Here is a 20500-nt window from a genome sequence, read left to right as displayed (position 1 = left end):
TTTTGGAGATATTTTTATATCGATATTTACTACAACTAAAGAATTTTAGTCCGTTTTCAATATTAATTCAAGATATATGACGCTTACAGTCATTGGACAAAAGTGAGTTCCCCCTCAAAAAATGTCCGATCATTTCAACTAAAATCGGTACTTTTCAAAAAAATATTACCAAGTAAGTCTATGAGTGATTTTTATAAAATAGATACCATAAGATGCAGAAATGTCCGAAGTTTAATTGTTTATTTGGCCATATTTTTAGGGAGGTTCTTTTTCATTATTGAATGGGTTAAACACAAATGATTTTTTTTACGATTTTTATTTGGTTAGAATACATAGCAAACTTTACCGTGAGTCAAGCAATATTTTTCTTTGTGTTCACCTCGTCAGTAATTTAAAATTATATTAACAACACTTTGTACCAATATTCTTTTTGGAGGCAAATACAGTCAAATATATTCAACGAAACTATCCGACACAGTGAGGGTTTAGTTTAGGGGCAACGAGGGGTCGGGGGGGGGGGGGGGGGGGGGGTGATTGCATTTCTTTGTTCTGTAATTCTTTTAGCCATTCTTATCTTTTCAGCATTATCAATTTTGTTAAATTTCTGATTGAAACGAAACACAGAAAAATATAAATATTGTAACTTAGCTTATTTGTAATAATTTTGATATATGGGATAACAATAAAAATTATTTAAGCAGTAGATTAGATGAAATTAGTTATATTTGATCTTATCTAGCTTGTAATATTTGAGAAAATAGTAATGAGAAGCTAGCGCTGAGCATAAAGTTTTATAACATATACAGCATTATTAGTTATCCGACATAAAGAGTTATCTGGAATCTGACAAAGTAAAAAAATTATCACCAGAACAGGTTAGATTTATTATTGATAGCCCAATATAGAAAAAAAATGCTTATCAATATAATCGTTTTGAAGGATTTAATTGTTTTTTTAACTTTAATTCGTAGTGAGAGAAAAATAGGTTTTCCCCAACCCCCCAAAAAATCAAAAACAATGTCATCCGTCTCCGAGCATTCGTCTTCCATATCTATATATAAAATATATTGTTTTTTTTGTGTTTTTTTTTTAAATTGGAATGTATTATGGATCTCTCAAATATGAAACTGAGGACGTAGGAATCATTCCGGCGAAAGAGACGTTTGTATTCTGCGACTCCATTTTATCCATAAATTTTGAAATTATAAAGAAACTAAGGTTTCAACTCCATTAGACAAAGTTGATCTTCGTCTGCATGATTTGGCTATTTATTCGGTTCTGTTTGGTCTGATAGCTCTTCAACTGTTTCTGTTTTTTGTGCATGCTTCGTTCCAAAAATCGAGAACTCTTTCACGAAATTTCATTGTAACATGAATGGTAAATTTTCCTTTGATCTCCTGGTGAGTTAACTTGGTTATTTTTAGCAGAGTGCGTTAACTGAATGAGTTTTTAGTTATTTCACTCCCAATCCCGCCGTAGAGAACTTCTCGTTTGAAAAGCAAAGAATGGGAGGAGCTTAAACCAGTGCATTAACTACCATCTCAAAAGTTGTTAATGCACGGTCTAGCTCCACCTCCTTGGGGTAGTAATTAGGGAGCAACCATTTGAACTTCATGGGGGCTATGTTTTTTTTGTCTCAGTCGGAAATTTGTTTTCGCAAAAAGCGCGATCAATCTTATTTAGTTTTTCAACGCTTTCAAATTTTTTAGGTATGGGGAAAATCTGGATTCAGAATTTATTTTTTGTCATCTGCTTGACCAGAATAAAAAAAACTGTTCATAAAATCTGGGATGAGAATATCTTTTTATAAGAATAGGAAACATACCCCCCCCCGGGCCCCCACATAAAGTTCTATTTTCGTGTATTGGACAAGCTTCAAACATTTGTCCCTGGACCTTACATGAATTCGACACGCAATCAATTAACCGATCTTCCCTAGTTTTGGCGAACGAAAGAACAGTTTGATTTACCTTTATAATTGGTATTAGGGAGTATGTTTCCTTTTTATCACAACGTCCTTTGAAACTACAAGTCTTTTTTTATGTTTTGATTGCAAACAATCATAGAATAAATTTTTGCATTAACCCCCCCCCCCCCCCCCCCCCCCCCTCCTTTTTTTTTGTCCCAACCACACACCCTTTTTCAAGAATTTTTGGGAAGAAAAATAAATGACTATCGAGTATGAATCAAACGGCAACAATTCTTTGAATTTTAAACGTACCTTTTAGTATCGTACAAACAAATCCAACTGACACTAATTTTCTGAAATCAGTTATAGTATCAAGCCACTATTTGATTGACGTATCTAAAAGTGCAGAAATGTTTTATTGGTTAGGGTTTAACCTTTAACATGTGTTAAAGGTTAAACCCTAACCCTGTAGCCAATTAATGTTACAAATCATATATAGACACGCCTTACTCATTAATATATTTAATCAACTCAAAGCTACGCTTTTCGTGAATTAAATAAGTTAATTCGTAAAAGGCGTGCTATATATATAACTTGTTGTAATTATTATTGACACAATATAGGAGAAGGATGTACTAAGGTTAACTAAGTCTGCAATAGTGGACCGATGCTTATTAATGAACATAATTTGCATGGCTAAAATCATTGAACCAGTTTTGATAAGGACCAGTTCAACATTTCATTCCACATGATATACGTATATCAATATTTAATTTGGTATGCAGCAAACGCAGAGTTTAGTTACATTGTATTTTGTCAACTTTACTTTATATTCTCTCTCTTTTTTCTCTTTTTTTTTGGGGGGGGGGGGGGAGGGGGGGGAGGGGCATTATTCTCTTTATCTGTAAACCTCATTCACAACCTCATATATCTTGGGTTATTCCAAATAAATATCTGGTATTCAAGCGCCTATTAATGGGATAAAATGCTTAATACTATAAGAGTATCCACAAGTAGAGTTTTAAAAGTCGGTGCATGAGAATATTATGCTACAACCAACCAACAAAAAGGGTTGACTACTAAATATATAAAAGCTAAAGAATATGCAAAGCATGTAATTTTTACAACGCAGGAGTTCGGGTTAAAGGGGTTCCCAACCGTGAATATTAAATAATATATACCGATTTGATTGGCCAATAAAAGTTTTAACACACGACGCCATCAATTTACGTAAATATTTTGGAAATATACAGACGATATTTCGCAATCCACGGCTCCTAGGAAAGTTTCTTGTAGTGTTACGTAAAGCGGGAAATACGCGTTTATGTATATAGTTAAAAATTGGTAATTTCCAATTTTTAACTTTTTTTACATTTAGGCTTTTTCCTTTATTTCCTAAATTGTTACATTATTTGGAGAATAGCGATTAAATGTTTTTGTATCGTTTATATCAAATTTTATTTTTATATTAAAACTAGAAATTGATCTGTTGTCTCACAAGGAAACAGCTGTTTTGACGTTTTTTTCTAGTAAAAAATCCTAAATTTTCTAGAAACTTTTCACCCACATTTTGTCGGCTTCAATTCAGTGAGCAATATTGAATTTCATGCTAAATACAGGAGCTTACCAGATTAAATTAACGCGACCTATTAAAATAGTCAAAACAATAAGTTTTTATTCCAATTACAATTGAACTTTTTATATCAATTCGAAATTTATGTCATGTTGATCTGTAATATATTTATTTGTATTAAAACTTGACCAACTTCTTTAAATCTGACAGACCGTACGCGAACAGTCAGACGTATGTCGTGTATTTTGAAAAAGTACGCGTACGGTACAAATACTCATATGGTCTGAAACATAGACATCTATCTATATTGTTGAAAACTATACTATACTATGTTGCCTTCTGGATGTCCTTAGTTTGTCTTTGTCATTTGGTTGCTGTCTTATTAACGTATAACCTACATTTCCAACAGTTTTGTATAGCTAAAACGGCTAATGTGTATAGAATAATTGTCTTTCTTTCCCTAAATAATAAGCTTAAAAGAAGAAGGACCGAGGAGAGATGTGCACAGGTACTTGTTTTGATCTATCAATGGGAAGGTCGACTATCCATATATATTACATATTGATAGTCGACCTTCCCGTTGATAGAAACAGGTGCATGTGGCGATGTCCCTAAATAAAAAAAATTAAAGTAAACAGACAACCTTTAGCAATCAGTTAAATCCATACCGAATAGCTATTTTTATTGGTTCTTTTTCAGAAGGATTGAAATTCATCACCTAGAATACATGGAGAAAACATAGAACATTTTAGAAACAAGACCAGAATAAATTCAAAGACAAAAGTTGGATCAGTTATTATTTTCATCACTCAGTCAATGATTTGGACTTCTTTTAAATACCAACAGATATTGAAACCACAATAATATCAATGTTATGTGCTGAATGACCAAAAAGTGGACTATACAATCACACAATGCTTGATGATAAGAAACTATTATTGTTTTTAGTGGAGGGATATTGTGAAAAAATACTTTTACTTAAACAGCTACTAGTATGTTAAGCCTAATAATAGAGTTTTCAAAGATTTCAAATGGAAAATAATTGTGTTTCGAAAAAGTATTCTATAATTCATAAATAAACATATGTTGATACTTACATTATCTGCTTTGTTGTTTAAAAGTGAAGTTTTGAACAGTTATAGAACAATATGTTGAATTAACATTTCCAAAGAAAAAAAGATATTCAATTAAAAAGATTCATCTTATAAAAATTTACAACCAAAAACAAAAAATATCCCATGGGACTACAATTATCCCATGGGATTTTACCAAAATACCATGGGATTTTGTCGATCCCATCGGATTTTGCCCTGTCCCATGGGATATTGAAAATCCCATGTTTTTATAAATCAAATAGCAAAATAAATATAATAGTAACAGTAGAAACTCAATGAAATTATTGAATCCCATGTATTTCCGCACATTTTGGTTATATACATGACACTGTACCTCTTATTTGAGGCGGCGGCGGATTTGCAAATGAGTGTTTTGCAAATTTAAAGTGTCCAGTGTTAAATGGCAAAATTAAAGCATAAAACATATCAAACGAATGGACAACAACAGTCATATTCCTGTCTTGGCAAATGCAATTAAAAATGTAGAAAATGGCGGATTGAACCTGGTTTTATAGCGCTAAACCTCTCAAGTTCGACCCAAAGATAAGGGACAAAAATGATAAAAACTATACAGGTCAAATGACGGTATTTGACAAGTTGCAAAACCTAGTAAACATGTACCAAATAAAAAGAGAAAAAAATGTGACATAGTTGAAATGAAGAAACAACAGCCTGATATATTAACAGTTTGCTAAACAAGGATAGTTACTACTAATTTAGGTAGGCAATAAGCACAAAAATTCATTAACAAACGAAAGAGAACAGAGAATATCGATCTTAAAGTTTCTGAAAGCTAGCCAAAGCATCAAAGCTACATATAACAACCAACTAAGTTCTCCAAGGATAAATTACAGAATTTTTGATTTAATAAACAAAAGACTCACAAATTTCGAAAGTAAGAATACGCTTTAATTAAAAAGTGGCAATTGTGTTCAATTATGACTTATTTGAATAAGTGTCTTTTATTTTCGACAAAGGGTCATCTTAGCAGTTTTGATGTCTTTTTCCTCATTTACTCTGCTTGGGGATTGTTAAACAAGATATCGTGATATATAAAAAATAAGTCAGCTTATTGAATTTCATCGAACTTATTAATACGACATTTCGGAAATGCACTGATAACTATTGGGTTTAAACGTTAAATTTAGAATTGGGTTGTTTTATTAATAGCATAATGTCATAATCAATATAATGACAAAATCTTTTTTACAATAAGAACTTGCAAAAGAAGGTTCTTCGCAACAGACAAACTACTCTATTTTGCAATGTACACATATATACATGTTAAAATCCAGAACAGAAACGGTTATCAAACAGCAGTTTATTTTTTTTCATGGTGAATCTTATATAAGTTCTCGGTTTGGAGGGGAAATTCAATACCAAACGGGTTACACGAAGGCATTTTCCGTTTTTATTTATTGAACCAAAACTCGATTTAACCAGTTCTCAGAGGACACACATGATTGTCATCCTGCATAACAAAGATGAAACAGATTTAATCAATTACTGATATATTTGGATTTAAGGTTTACATAGATATTTTAGTTTCACTTTCGTTTCTCCAACATTACCTTTATAAATCAATGATCTTTAATTACGTCTAATTCATAATGAACACACACTTGAAAATTTGGAAGAATATATTTTAACCTCAATGATTGACAGACACAATGTTTATGTTCACAATTGTTCTATTCTTACTACTGGTAAAATGTCACGGAGAAGAAAATTATTTCAAGGTATTGGGAATAACCAGAACAGCTAGTAAACGTGAAATTAAGTCGGCGTATAGAGCCATCTCGAAAAGAATACACCCAGACAAAAACCAGGTATATATGTATTATATACTTTCGTTTACATTGCTTATTGGCTTTGATGATTTATAAACGGGCTCTACCAGCCGAATTGACTAAAAGCTATTTAGAATAGTTGCCGAATGACAAGAATCACCGACTGGCATGTGACATCGTTATAAACATAAACAAACGTAGATAAATATAAGCAGATAAATAACAAGCACGTAAAATCTATACTTAAGATTATGTTTCTTAATTAGGGGTAATAAGAAAATATAATGCACACCACTGTTGTACGAATAATCTGTATATTTATCAAGATAAGAACTAGATAAGTGTCAATTATATCAACTCTCTAAAGTACACCAAATGACGTAGAAGTTAACAATTAACTACATGTCACCGTAGTGGACTACTACCTTTAACAATAAGCCGTCTGAATGCTTTCATATGGCAAAATGAAGGGTACATTATTCATAAGATTTGCACCACGTGACTTTGGCCCTTTTGATCAATTTACTTCATTTAGTTTAAGATTGAAAATATAAATTCTATCAAATTTGCGGATAATCCAGTCCTTTTCCGTCATGGGTCTAAAACTATTGTGTTTTTGAAAACTCCCTTGGCGGATATTATAAAAATATTGTGTAATTCTAAGGGAACATGCTGAGTATTTGACTTTTTACGAATTGGGATGTTTGAAATCATCATGTTTTTAAACTATTGACCGAAAACTTTAAATAGCAGGTAAGTTGAAATTATTTAACTTTAAAATTCAACCTATATGGGTCATTTAAGTTCTCAAAAAAACATGCAAAACTATGTTATTGGGTCTTTTTAAGTCACAGACATGAAAATATATCAAAATAACACTTGCATATGTTAGATATGAATGTTTTGTGATACACAATATACAGTTTACAGTATGAAAAGTTATAAAAACATCCTTAATGTTTTCTGAAACCTTTGGAGATTATCACTTTGATTTATCACTTTTTATTGCATTTGATACATACAAACATTTTTTTTAATGATTTAGGAGGTGTATGTTGGTTTTATAATAAAAAATTTCACCAAAAGGAAATGTTACATTTTTTAAGTCAATGGTGTAACCAAAGGACAAATTAGTAGGATAAGAGTTATCTTTCGCAAGATTTGGGCATTTAAAACAGTTTCTCCCTTAGCAATATTACCTGTAAGTATGTTTTGCAAAATAAACCCCAAACAATTATGTTGAAAATATAGTGAAAAAATCTTAAAAGTAAGTAAAAGCTATATCATAATTGAAAATAGTGTCCATGGTGTACCCTTATACAAATCATTTTTTTGAAAACATTTCCTGGACTTTGAATTATGAAATATATTGATTATAGAAACATGCACCAGAAACAACATATAGAATAGGGGAATGGAGCACTTATTTCGTAACTAAATCTTAAAATACTCCTTAAATCATTGGTGTTACTGTCAATGGTGAGACCATTTTGATAAAATAACACCATTGACCAGTTTAGTAACACCACTAAATATATCATGACAATCAGCATTGTTTTGTGTTTCTTTCATGCGTAACAAGAGTATTGTTTTTCGTAAATAATATGATGTTTCAAACATCATATTATTTACGAAAAACAATACTTATTTAACAATGTTTTAACAATATCATGTATTACATATACAAGGTTTTCACAAACTGATGTACGCTGGTACATGTAACACCAATGACACTATTGACATTTTTAGTTATTGATGTTATGTTACATAATTTGAGATATTTTAGCATTAGAATTATTTTTTTATCTTTTTCTTTTGCTCGGTGTTTTTGGCTCTGTGTTCAGAACTTAATAAAGGTAAAATTTGAAATGTGATGTCAATGGTGATACTTTTGTGTCATTGGAGTAACTGAAGGGTCAGTGGTGTTAATATATAAAAATGCGACATTTGTTTTATTTTCATTCATGAATATAAGTGTTTGTGTTTTTAGGTCGTGTACGAAGGATTATATATATTATTATCATTTAACCTTACACAATTCACATATATTCATTTTAAGTGCATATTTTAGTATTTACATGGCCATGATTAGGACAACCAACTTTTTTACGACAATATATTCTGAAATTATTTTTGAATATGAATAATGTCAATAAGTCGTAATTTTAACCTAAACAACATTTTGGAACAGTTGTTTGATGTTAAACAATAATATTTAGTAGCTAAATGTATGCTTTAAATTGGTAACACCATTGACACAATTCTATGAAAGCATGACCTTAAATTGTTAAAATTGAAGGAACTCTTCATTTTTCCCATTGCATATTTCTGAATAACGTTACTACCATACTATGGAATAGTGGAACACATTTAAATGTTTTAAACAATGACATCATTTTTCAAAATGTTACCTCGTGTAAATTTGCACTTTTTTTGATAATGACCCGTATGCGGACAGATCATGTACAATTCCTACTTGTATCTTGATTTCTGTTTGGAACATTTTTCTATGATTTTTTATGATTTTTCGATATTTTATATAGCAGCTATACTACGGTTACGCTTCCAATTTTCAAACTAAAAAGGCCGTAAGTTTTCAAAGTAGACAATGTTCACTTGTACACTAACAGAACACTAAACACATGTACAAATCACCTATATGCGGACAAATTGTTGATACAGCATAGGAATTGGCATACTCCCAATTTTATCTAAGGGGCATATATAATCCTATTGTAATGGCTACCGTCATGGTAAGGCAAAATGGCCGATTTGCTAATTAGCAAAGTACCCAAAATTTTGCCATATGTTTTACGGGTCTAAAGAGTCAAGGAAATCAATTTCTTATTCTGTCTTAGTTTCAATTTTTACAGCTGAGATTCTTTTTACCAGCGGCACCAAAAGCAAAACTGGTATTGTACCTGCTCGATTGCGTCCATCCGAAAAAAGACAATTTTCGTTAAATTTTTCTCGGCTTTTCTTAAAGCGATTTATTTGATATTCGGTCTGCAGCTTTATGATGCTGAGTTATACCGAATTAGAAATTCTAACATCTGCTTGTTTGATATTTACCACTTATTGTCCACCTGTATAAAAACATTTCTTTATGGGATTTATCAATTATGCTTTGTTATAATTGTTACCTCATCCAATGAATGCAGCGACGCAGGTATAGGTTACAATACACCATTAGATTTTATGGGCGCAGCCATTTTATGAGCATAACATGGTATTCAGAATTAAGAGTATGGCGAATCCTGATTGGTCGATATGTGCGCCCGTTATTTTTTTATCATTAGAGATTTCGTGCACTCTGCTTTATACAAAAGGCAAAATAAAAATTATTCCGTAGCCCTAAAGGCACTGAGATGACTTTTCAACGCTAGGACAAGACACGTATTTTTAAGGGCAAAATTGATAGGCATGGGAGATAAGTACAAAATACGCTAAGAAAAGCAACGCGAACCTATATTTTTTGGACCAAAAAATACTGTCCTAATAACTTTTCTTTAATTCTAGGAAGGTTTCGTTAAGAAAATCAACTTTCTAAAGTCTGTATCTCGAAAAAGGCTACCATTGTCGCATATGGGGAAATTAATTGTTTATTTCAATCTTCAGACCCGGTTTTGGTCGAATGACTTATTAAATACTGAACTTGTAGATTACATTTCGGAGAAATTAGGATCTAAGTTTCAAGTCTATTATTAGAATAATCTAAATTTAGGTTTTTTTTGTGTTTCTGAAATTAAAACATAAAATGTGAAACATGCATACGTAACAGGGAACATTATTTTGGTTAAGGTATGCAATTTTTAATTAAATTTAAAAAAATTGTTGTGCAATTTTATAATGATATGAAAATTATTAATGTTCTTTTTTTTGTCACACCATACCTAAATATGATTTGAAATTATTCAGCTACTCTTCAAATCTTTCCGAGAGTGATTTCAATCCCTTTGATTTTCTCTGTTTTACAAAATGTTTAAAGTTTTCTCCGAACGTTGCAAATAAAACAGCCGTTTTTTTCTAATACAATTAGAGTTGTAAATAATTTCATTCCCCGAATAATTAGAGCGTTCTCTGAAATGTATGTTGTGATCTGACCTTGTTTCGGTTAGTGACAATTTAGCGCATTGACAGGACTTTTCAAAGAAAATATCGGTCGTTTAAGCGCCAAAGTATAACCCATTTTAGCGCAAGATTGTAAACTCATTTATGTGAAAAAGTGAAAATATCAATGACCATTGAGCGACAGAAATAATGAATGACAAATACTAGATTATCATTTTGGTTACTAGTGTTCCTTTGTCCGACTCCTTTCTTTTTGCTCAAACATAATGCATCCATTCCTTATATATCACGATTTTGTGGAATGAGTGACAGTATGTATGAAGGTAAATTTGTCGACACCTGGATTGTTCTCAGAAAAATATTTTTCTTGAACTATTTTCAGGAAGTATATACAAAAGATATCAAAATTTTTGAGAGTAGTTAAACTAAATGGACATAAATTTAAATAGATGGTTAACTGAGGGATACTTTTTCTAAAAAGGAGATAGTCCTGTGTTACTCCGAACTTACTTGTATCACCTGACTCGTCTTTAAAAAAAATGGATAGGGTAGAGGTCAATGTATCATTTGTCAAAATCTTGTTGAAATTAGCCCTGACATTTTTTTCTTTCATTTAAAAAAAATATAACCATATAAAGATGAAATTCCTTGACATATTTATAGTCTGAATTAGACAATTGTTAAAATAATTGAACAAATAGAAAATTCTAGAACCCTAGAATGACACATTTAAACAAAATATGTATTTACCAGAAAAAAAACCGCCAAATTCCTGCATAAAAATGCTAAAACAATTATTGGTAATTAACCTTGAAAATCACACTTTTTTATGGAATTATAATCATTTATCATTTACGAAATCTTTTAACATCTATATAAAAGAAGATAATGTTCAAACTATATAGAATGAAATTCAAAACAGTGTGGCTGTGGCCATTGATTGACACATTGAATTCATCAATTGAATGGGACAATTTAGGTAAACGTTTGTATGTAACGACCACTGCTCACTATGTACTTTTTAAAGACACTTAAACTATGGGATCACCAAAGGTTCTCAACACCTTATTAAAGTAATTCGAAAAAATTAATCAGAAATAACTCGATGTTTTGATTTATATAAATTATATAAATCAAAACATAAAGGTTATTCCTGATTATTTTTTCGAATTATTTTATAATTAAAGGCGTTAAGAAACCTTTGGTGACCCCACAGTTTAAATGTCTATCGTAGGTACGTCGTGAACAGTGGTCGTTACATACAAACGTTCACGTAAATTGTCCCAGTCAATGGATGAATTTAATGTGTCAATCAATGGCCACAGCCACACTGTTTTGAATTTCATTCTATATCTTTTCTTCGACAGTCTTTTTTGTGTACTAAATATAATTATTTTCTGAATACTTGGTTGTGTATTAGCTTGATTCCTTGGAAGATGCTGTTTATCAAAGGGATAAATCTAGGGATTTAACTTAAAGTATTAATTTTTGAAAAAGTCGCATACGAAATGTTTCTACTATTGACCATAACGAATGCATTTTTCATTATTTTTTTAAAACATTTTCAAGAATTAATATTTTTCGAAACCAGACTGAATTTGTGCCCCTCAATATTTTTCATTTATGTACTTTATTTTGCCTTTGAACTTTAATGTTTTGCGCGTCAGTGATGATTCTTTTGTAGACGAAATGCACGCCTGACGCACAGAACAATAAACCTAGTCTCTGATGTTTTTATATCTTAAAACCGTCAGTACATAGTTTTATTTATACGACTTTTATGTTTGAATGTTAATTTTCTATCTTTTTTATACCTGATGATATTTGAATCTTTAAAAATTGTAATTCTCGAATATATTACCTTGTGGAATCAAACTTGACCAGTTATATAAGATACTGCTGTATCAATCTCGTAACAAATAAAACAACATAAATGTTCAGATGTTTGAGGCTACTGGTATGGCTTGAACAATTGAATAAATGACAATATAATATTAATTAACAGCACATGTATGACTTTTCTATAAACGAGAGTTAGTGAAAATATTTTGTTACATTTGTTATTGGCACAAAAATGTATTATGAGACAATAATATTGAATAAATATATTATTTCTATTCAGTGCGATGAGTTTGCTGCCGAAAAATTTATCAAATTGACTCATGCATACACAATACTTTTAGACGATGCAAGTCGAAGCCGATACAAAAAACGAAATCCTTCTTTTGGACGGGAAAAAGAAGAATATGATTGGAATATTCCAGTATCTACAACAGGTACCTTTGATGCAGTAAATGTATGGCTAATAACATTACGATCAAAAGTATATTTATTAGGATCACAATTATATATATTAGGATCAGAAGTATTTACCTTTCGGACAAACGTGTTTACATCTTTAGAAAATCCAATAAGAGGTAGGTATAATATTTTTCTAGTTTGGTTACCTAGAGGGATGATACTATTGATACTTATGGTATGCGTGCTTATTTGCATTTCAAAACAATGATACCAGAAAATATTATTCTAAAATGGCAAAATTTTGGACAGGTCTTTCTTTGTATTATAGACTACAACAAATTACATACACCGACCCCGCGAAAATATAGACGAACACAAATGTCATTGAGACCACAACCCAAAGTAAAAAAATGATCAAAATACGTATAAAATGGCAACAAACATTACTTAACTATTTCAGGTAAGGGGAGAGCTTTATACACTCAAAAACATGTGTAAGCGAGCTGCATTCTTAAAGTGTTTGTTCCAAGTCAGGAACCTGTAGTTTAGGCGTCTTCGTTGGTTGTTGTGTGTGTTATACATTCCTTTATTGTTAACTGTTTTGTCAAAATTGTGCTGTTGGTTTTCTTGTTTAAATTGTTTTACATTTTGTCTTTTTTATAGCTACGGTTGTACATGTGGAGGAGGATTTACAAATCCGGATAACACGATTTCATCTTCGGCTGTTTTGGTGGATGTTTTTAGTTTTTAAAGCTGTACTTGTGTTTTTTATACAGTTGTTTGTCTTTCGACCTTTTTTCGTTTTTGACATGGGTTTGTAATTTAATTTTCGACGCATTATTTTGGATACTCTTTTGATAACTTTTGCCACTCTTTTGTCATGTTTTGGCCGTGGCTAGCTAATTATTTTATGGATTTTTTTTTCGTTTGTAATACCGCTATGTGATCTTCAGTACTTGGATTACTTACATGGCATTTACACTGGTTGATAGTTGACTTTGACAATCATATCACGCCTCTGTGTCTTTATATTCAACTGTCAATGGAGTGTTATAGGATACTATTTCAATATGAGATATTTTGAATTTCCAAGACACTTTGAATAATACTCAAGGCAGTAAAACAAATATCAATGTAACGAGCTGAAAATGAACACATAAACAACTCATAAATTTAACTTATCAAATCGGCTAAAGTACTTTCAGACAGTAACGATTCCTTAATTGAATACTAGTAATAAGTACAATAAACTTTGAAATGTTTATTATTTCCTTGTTTTTCAATAATTTCAGGTTTCTTCAATATCAAGCTATTGGTTGGGTTTTTGCTGTACCTGACATCAAACTTTTTGAGCAGGTAACAAGAACGAACAATAATTTAAGATTTTTCTGGTAACGTTAAAGCGATTGATTTCTCACAGAAAAAATAAAGTGGATTTCCAATTGTTTTTCAATAAGCTTAACAAAGCGACATGACCATTGACCTTTTGTGTGAGATTCATGACCATTGTAAATGTATTAATTTCCCAAAAGTACTCAAGATTCTGTAGACCATTAGATTCAGCAAAAGAACGTAAAAAAAGGTGCGTTACCTGAATTATCAATTTTAATGCAAATACGCTTTTGAAGGTCTACAATTTTATGAATGGAAACATCTCAGATTATTTTCTTTAGTTTACATCGTTTCGTATCAGAGTATAGTACAACGATAATAAGACGTCTTAATGTACATTTTATGACAACACAAACTATCTGAAGCTTGATACCTTTGACGATTATTCCCAGTAATAATGCTTTAAAGGTATTTCTAATATTTTAATAAAGTAATTCGTAAGTTGATGTACTATACTTTTGTTGCACATATGAACACCCTATCACATCACCAGTGCAACCAATTAACAGTCATGTAAAACATTATTTGTTATCATGAATTATATGAGGTTTTATTATGGGGTTAATATATGGAATAACAGGTACCATGTGTGGATATAATATACATAAATCATTAGACTTTATATTTGATTTGACGCATTAGAATGGATTGTCTGGACATAGAGACGTTTACGTGAAATTTTTAACAAAATTTCTGTAAATAGAGTTGATCATTGAATATTCAACATTACACGGGTTATGTTCTTCTCTTATATTTTATGATGGTATGATACCAAACCCCTAACGGAGAGATTGCGCTTGATTTTAATAGGATGAAGACATAGGTTTAATAGAGGTCCGGAGCTTACCTTCTTTTGTTACCTATTCTGACATCGGACGCGTACTTTGACTGCACTTTTTGCTGTGTTTTTGTTTTTCTACAATGACTAGAGGTATAAAGGGTTTCTTGAGAAACACATTACACACATTTTTGCCCCTGTCTCTAGTCAAGAGCCTAAAATAAATAAATCCTTAATTTCTCGCTGTGTTGAAGACCGATTGGTGACCTGAGGCTGTTTTCTGCTCTTTGGTGGAGTGTTGTCTCTTATATGCATTCCCCATTTCTATTCTCAATTTAAGTGTTATGAACATCCTATTCGCTCTTAGGTAGGAAAGGAAGTAACGTACTTTTGTTTGCATGTAAAGAAATCATCCAAAATAAAAAGGTAAACTGAAGATTTGATTATTAAGGATTTTACCGAACAGCATTTAAGTCCAATCGTCTAATAACATTTAACAACCCGACATATTCTTGTTCCGAAAGATCTCAGAAAAAAGATATGTTATCAAAGTCAGGAGAAGTTATTTTAGAGGGAAACTATATGTATATACCTTTATACATTTTAATGTTACACTTGTTCTTCCGTTTCAATGTTTTCAGATATCTTAGATAAAACATCATTTGAAAGTAAATGATGTGCTTTAGGACTATTCAACCTATGTTTATTTCATAATTGGCATATTTTACATTTGTTATAGATTGTTGAAGTAGTTTTAGAATAATACCGTTGATTAATTTTGAAAATAGATCATGTAATTGATTAGGGTTATATTAAATAAAACAGAACAATAAAAAATCTGCTCTCAACTGCTACCTAAACTTTTCAAATAACAATCAAAAAGGTTTTTATTTACCATAACATACGACTGTCGAGATTTTAACTAGGAACAGGTACATTCATTCACTTGTGAAAGGATAACAATAGTTTGTTTTTGATCTTAATCCTATCTTTTTCATATTTTATCATTTAAATAACAAAAGGTGTAAAAGAATACAACTATCAGTACACTAGCCACTTACAAAGTTAACTTTTCATAGAGGAGTTGAAAATTAATAAATCCATGATAAGATTGTCAAAATACCAGGTACGGTGCTTGTAACATGAACCTTAAGTTACTGCTGCTTTACCAACTTGGATAAAGGTCATCTACGAAAGTATCGAAAACATTGTGCTCGAGTCAAAATGTGTTGAAGATAATAACATTTGTATTTACGATTCAGCCCTGTTAAAAATTACTTGATTTTATAAACAGTTATAAGTATCATTTTAATTGCAGGAATTTACTGTTCCAGTTCATCCTGACATTTCTGCTAGCAGTAATTTCAGTTCATTTTTTCCTAATGAGATTATTTTCGACGACATTTTATAAATTGGTAAGTTAGCAGTTGCATTGACTCTTTACTCTACAATTATCAAAAAAAGTGATCATCAATATGACGGAAAATGTCCTTTGCGGTTGTTCTTTTACCATTTGTGTTGTAAAACTTCAAAGAAGCTTATTGTAAATTATAGCACTAAACAGTATTCTATCAAATATATGTACAGTAACATGTATATTTTGAATTGATTTTTTTGCATAAGCCATTCAAACTTCAGGCTTTAACAATATTGCTGCATATTTAAATCTGATGGTTTATCAGGTTTTTATTTGGACGTATGCCTTAAAAATCATATGAAACAAGTGAATGGTGAAAAATAATGTTAATCCAATTCTTGAAACAATGCATGCATATATCATAAACTTAGTATTCTGTGCACGATGTTATTAATTTTAACTCATCCATTTCGTATAATCGTCAACAAGATATTTCACTCGGTCATTTTTGTTGTGAAAATATGGGAGATAATTATTGGTCGTGCTTAGAAACCGAAGTTTACCGATTGTCCACTTTTTAAACAATCAACAAAAAGGCATGACTGTTCAGGTAAGCACGTGTATAACATGTACAATAAGATATTGTATATTTTCAATGACGGAGCGATGTTTACGTTTGTTGACTCTCTCTTCCAATTTGGTTTTTCCCTTCGTACTAGCGTATTGCAATTACCGGATTTTCACGAGAAAGGTCACGCCGAGGTAATTGCATAAGGAAAACTTGTCGACGAATTGTTGTCTGGAAACCAAGCAAAATTCTTTTAAATTTGGACGAAATGAAAAAAATTATTCAGAAAAAAGTATATGTACATGTTTTACTTTAATTTTCCATTTAAGTGATTTGAATATTTAACTTATTTTTTCCATAAAATTAGTATGTAATATGTACGTTTGTGTATAAGCGCTTTTCCTATGACCTATTTAGTACTCTTTAGATCGATCTGAATTAAAATCGTCTCTCACATAAACGTACTTGTAATAATACATACAGTTTTATTTGGGATCTTTTTCTCGGTTAAGGAATATTTTAACAGACAATGATTAAACCCACGAAGTATACAATACTATAATTGACACTTATCAGTATGTAATACATCTTAGCTTCCATTTTAAGATTTCTTTATTAATGGTGAAAGAAAGGAGGCAACGTATACTAAAGGGACGACCACAATCATAAGTCGATAATGAACTCACAAAGCCATGGATCCGGCTCCAAATGTAACCCGTCGTGGTGCTAATATTAGTACAAATCTACTGATAAGTCTTGTTTAGTAAGATAAATTCGGGGCTGAGTTGTCGGGATCATAGTTACAATTTATAATTGGAACACATTCGCCGTCCAGAATTATGATCTGTATTTTTGGATTACGTTTTTTTCTTATATAATCTATAAACTGACTTAAACATAATAATTATATTGTCAAATCCACCTGGATACAGAATATTTACCACATTATCAAATAACTAAAACATATTTCCATAAACCAAATGAGGTTGCTGATATAGGCACTTTGATTCAAAATTGCAAAGTTTACTTGATTTTTTCGTTTTGTTTTGAAGGACGTGACATCCCAATATAAAATAAAGTGTATGAGAAATACAATAGCTTTTACTTTACATCCAATATCAATTTTGTTTCAGTTTCAATGAGCATGTCCCTTGTTTACATTTTGGGGATAAATATAGAAATTTGCAAATTCTAGCACATTTAATTGCCGCTACTATGATAAGGAATTGGGAGGAACTTGACTCTTCAACTTGGATTTTTAAAATATGCCTTTTAAATAAATACACAATAGGCATTGGTCTGGAATAGAAAAAGAAGACCCGTTCGGATAGGAATCCTGTTGATAATTTTATACAGTCACAGCTGATCGGACTGCGAATGTTTATTGAATACTATAGTATCAAGCGTTTGGACAGTTGTCATATTCGATGTCAACCCGCTATGCAGACAAACCTTACCAAATTTATTAAAAATAAATTCTTTTTTTACTTATTTAATAGCTCAGCTGGTTCAAAATGGAGGTAATAGCTGTAATCCTGTTGCTGTATTTTTGGTTTGCGTACATCAAGTTTATGTTTATGTTATTCAGCATGAAGAATGGATCACCACACATAAAGTTTCACCCTGACTGGTTCATATTTTATATGTTATTATCATTTGCCGCAGCTATGCGTTACTTCTTCAAATATCAGCTTCACAAGAATGTACGTTATGTTTCATGGTATAATGTCATACAAAAATTAATTGGTCTGTTAGTAGCTTCTTATTCAGTAAAAGACAATCCTGATGTGGCCTTAGTACAATGTTTTATTATTATATTAGTATCTTGGATATTTCTGACTGCTTTTGAAAAAAAACAATAACAGTTTTAATAAATTTTAATTAATTTAATTTAATAAATATTTTTCTGTTATGAGAACATTTTTTGCAAGAGTTTACCTTTTTGTTATATGGAAATGTACTATTTTTGTATATAACTTCTTGAAAAGACTCGTGTACATCTTCAAGTAGCATTGCTAATAGACCTTTTCAACAACTCTCGACACCGACAAATGACACCTACAGCTTACAGTTAAATGGAGGGATCGTCTCAAAGACAAAAACGTCTGATTATCATTACGATATATACATTCGGTTTGGCGGTTATATATAGCTACAGAAGATATATAAAAAATATAAAAAGTAAATGAAAATGATTCTCTATCATACAATATTCTTATTACATGTATTTACTCGACATTTCACGTTGAATTGATTAAAAAATTAAGTACTGCAATCATTTCGTATCCTGATCAACTTTCTCTTCAGCTTTATGTATGCCGCATGCCAATAAGAATACATGTGTATCTGTAAAAGTTTTTCTGAAAATTTTCGAGAATTTCTGAAACATTATTACTGGACTGTCTGTCCGTCTGTTATCACACTTGTAAACACGGTCGAGACATTTTTTTAAAGGGGAGGGGTAAAATCATATTGATTTCAAAGGTCGAAGGAAAAGATCAAGATACCTTGTTAAAGTTGGTGTATTTCCTTCTTGAATAAGGGGAGATGTATCACCATTAAAGCAGTACATACCTGCGTATGGAATTTATAATTCAACATACTAGTTACTATAGAGCTTTGTCATTGTAAATTTTTTTTGAATAGTGCTAAGCAGGGGCTGGGAGTCCAATGTCTTATATGTTTTTCCTTATTTATTCAAATGGTTGTCCTCACGAACTGATTATCCAATATAATAGCCCGTGTTCCGAAAAAACAACAGACGTTGTCCTTTTTATCGTAGAGCCATTCCCCTGTTTTGAAAATGACCTCTGAGTTTCTTGCAAGAAGCGGGAATTGCTTAGCAATATAGTTTAATGGGGTCCGTGTTGATCAAGTATTGTTGGTTTTATATGTTACACTGTCATTGCTATATTTTATTTTGTTGTCAACGGGTCAGAAATTGTTTCGCTGTTTCTTTTTTCCTTGACAAATCTTTGTCGATTTTATAATCGTTTAATTATTTTTCGTATTAATGATTCTTTTTAAATTTCGTCTATGACCATGCATAAGGGAGTGTTTTAGTTAATTATATTAGTAAAACCCCGTCGCATGTTTTGTGCACCTGAACCAAGTCCTGCAAATGTTGATACTGTGTACGGCCTTTACACGGTGGAAATTATGCTTCACCTTCATATTTGATTCCTTTTTAGTCGAACAGTGATCGCTCTTTTTTTATAAGTTTTTTTTTCTTCTGTGTTTTTTCCTCACGTACAGAAAATAAGTTGATCTTTGTTTTTTCTTTTTAAACTTAAAAATCCATGCCATTTTACCCTGTTGGAAAGTTATGTCATTGTCAATCAAATAAATTTCAAGCATTAAATCTCTTAGGGATGTATAGTATTATTTTCAATTTTTATTTTTGAGACGACCCCTCACATCTTACCTGTCGTAGTCGTGCTCAACTGTAGGTGTAGACAATTGTTAAAAAGGTCTATTCAAACATTTTAGAAAGGCGATCATTTGAATTATTACAAAGATCCTGGTCTGCCGAATGCAGAATTGTATACCAGTAACATCAACTCAAAACGAAAAAGGTATGATTGATTGTATTATATTCAGACTGTGTTGAACTATATTTCAATAAAAGGTTTGCAAAAAGAAGTATACCTGTATAAAAAAAGTATACTTATAAAAAAAAAGGAATGTTGTTCAATATCTCAATGAA

At 31.2% G+C, this 20500-nt stretch overlaps 1 protein-coding gene across 1 annotated transcript; it reads left to right on the top strand.

The window, feature by feature from the left end:
- Positions 1–5871: 5871 nt before the first annotated feature.
- LOC139488400 (uncharacterized) lies at positions 5872–18712 on the top strand (the record flags this gene model as incomplete). The annotated part of the gene is given in 5 exon segments (XM_071273955.1): positions 5872–6426; positions 12581–12875; positions 13992–14055; positions 16188–16284; positions 18294–18712. Coding segments are annotated over 5 exon segments (978 nt in total). The 3' UTR covers positions 18657–18712.
- Positions 18713–20500: the final 1788 nt, after the last annotated feature.

This window comes from Mytilus edulis, chromosome 9, assembly GCF_963676685.1.
Source record: "Mytilus edulis chromosome 9, xbMytEdul2.2, whole genome shotgun sequence".
NCBI lineage: Eukaryota > Metazoa > Mollusca > Bivalvia > Mytilida > Mytilidae > Mytilus > Mytilus edulis.
The sequence above is the reverse complement of the archived record's forward strand: the minus strand, read 5'-3'. Positions and strand labels throughout refer to the sequence as shown.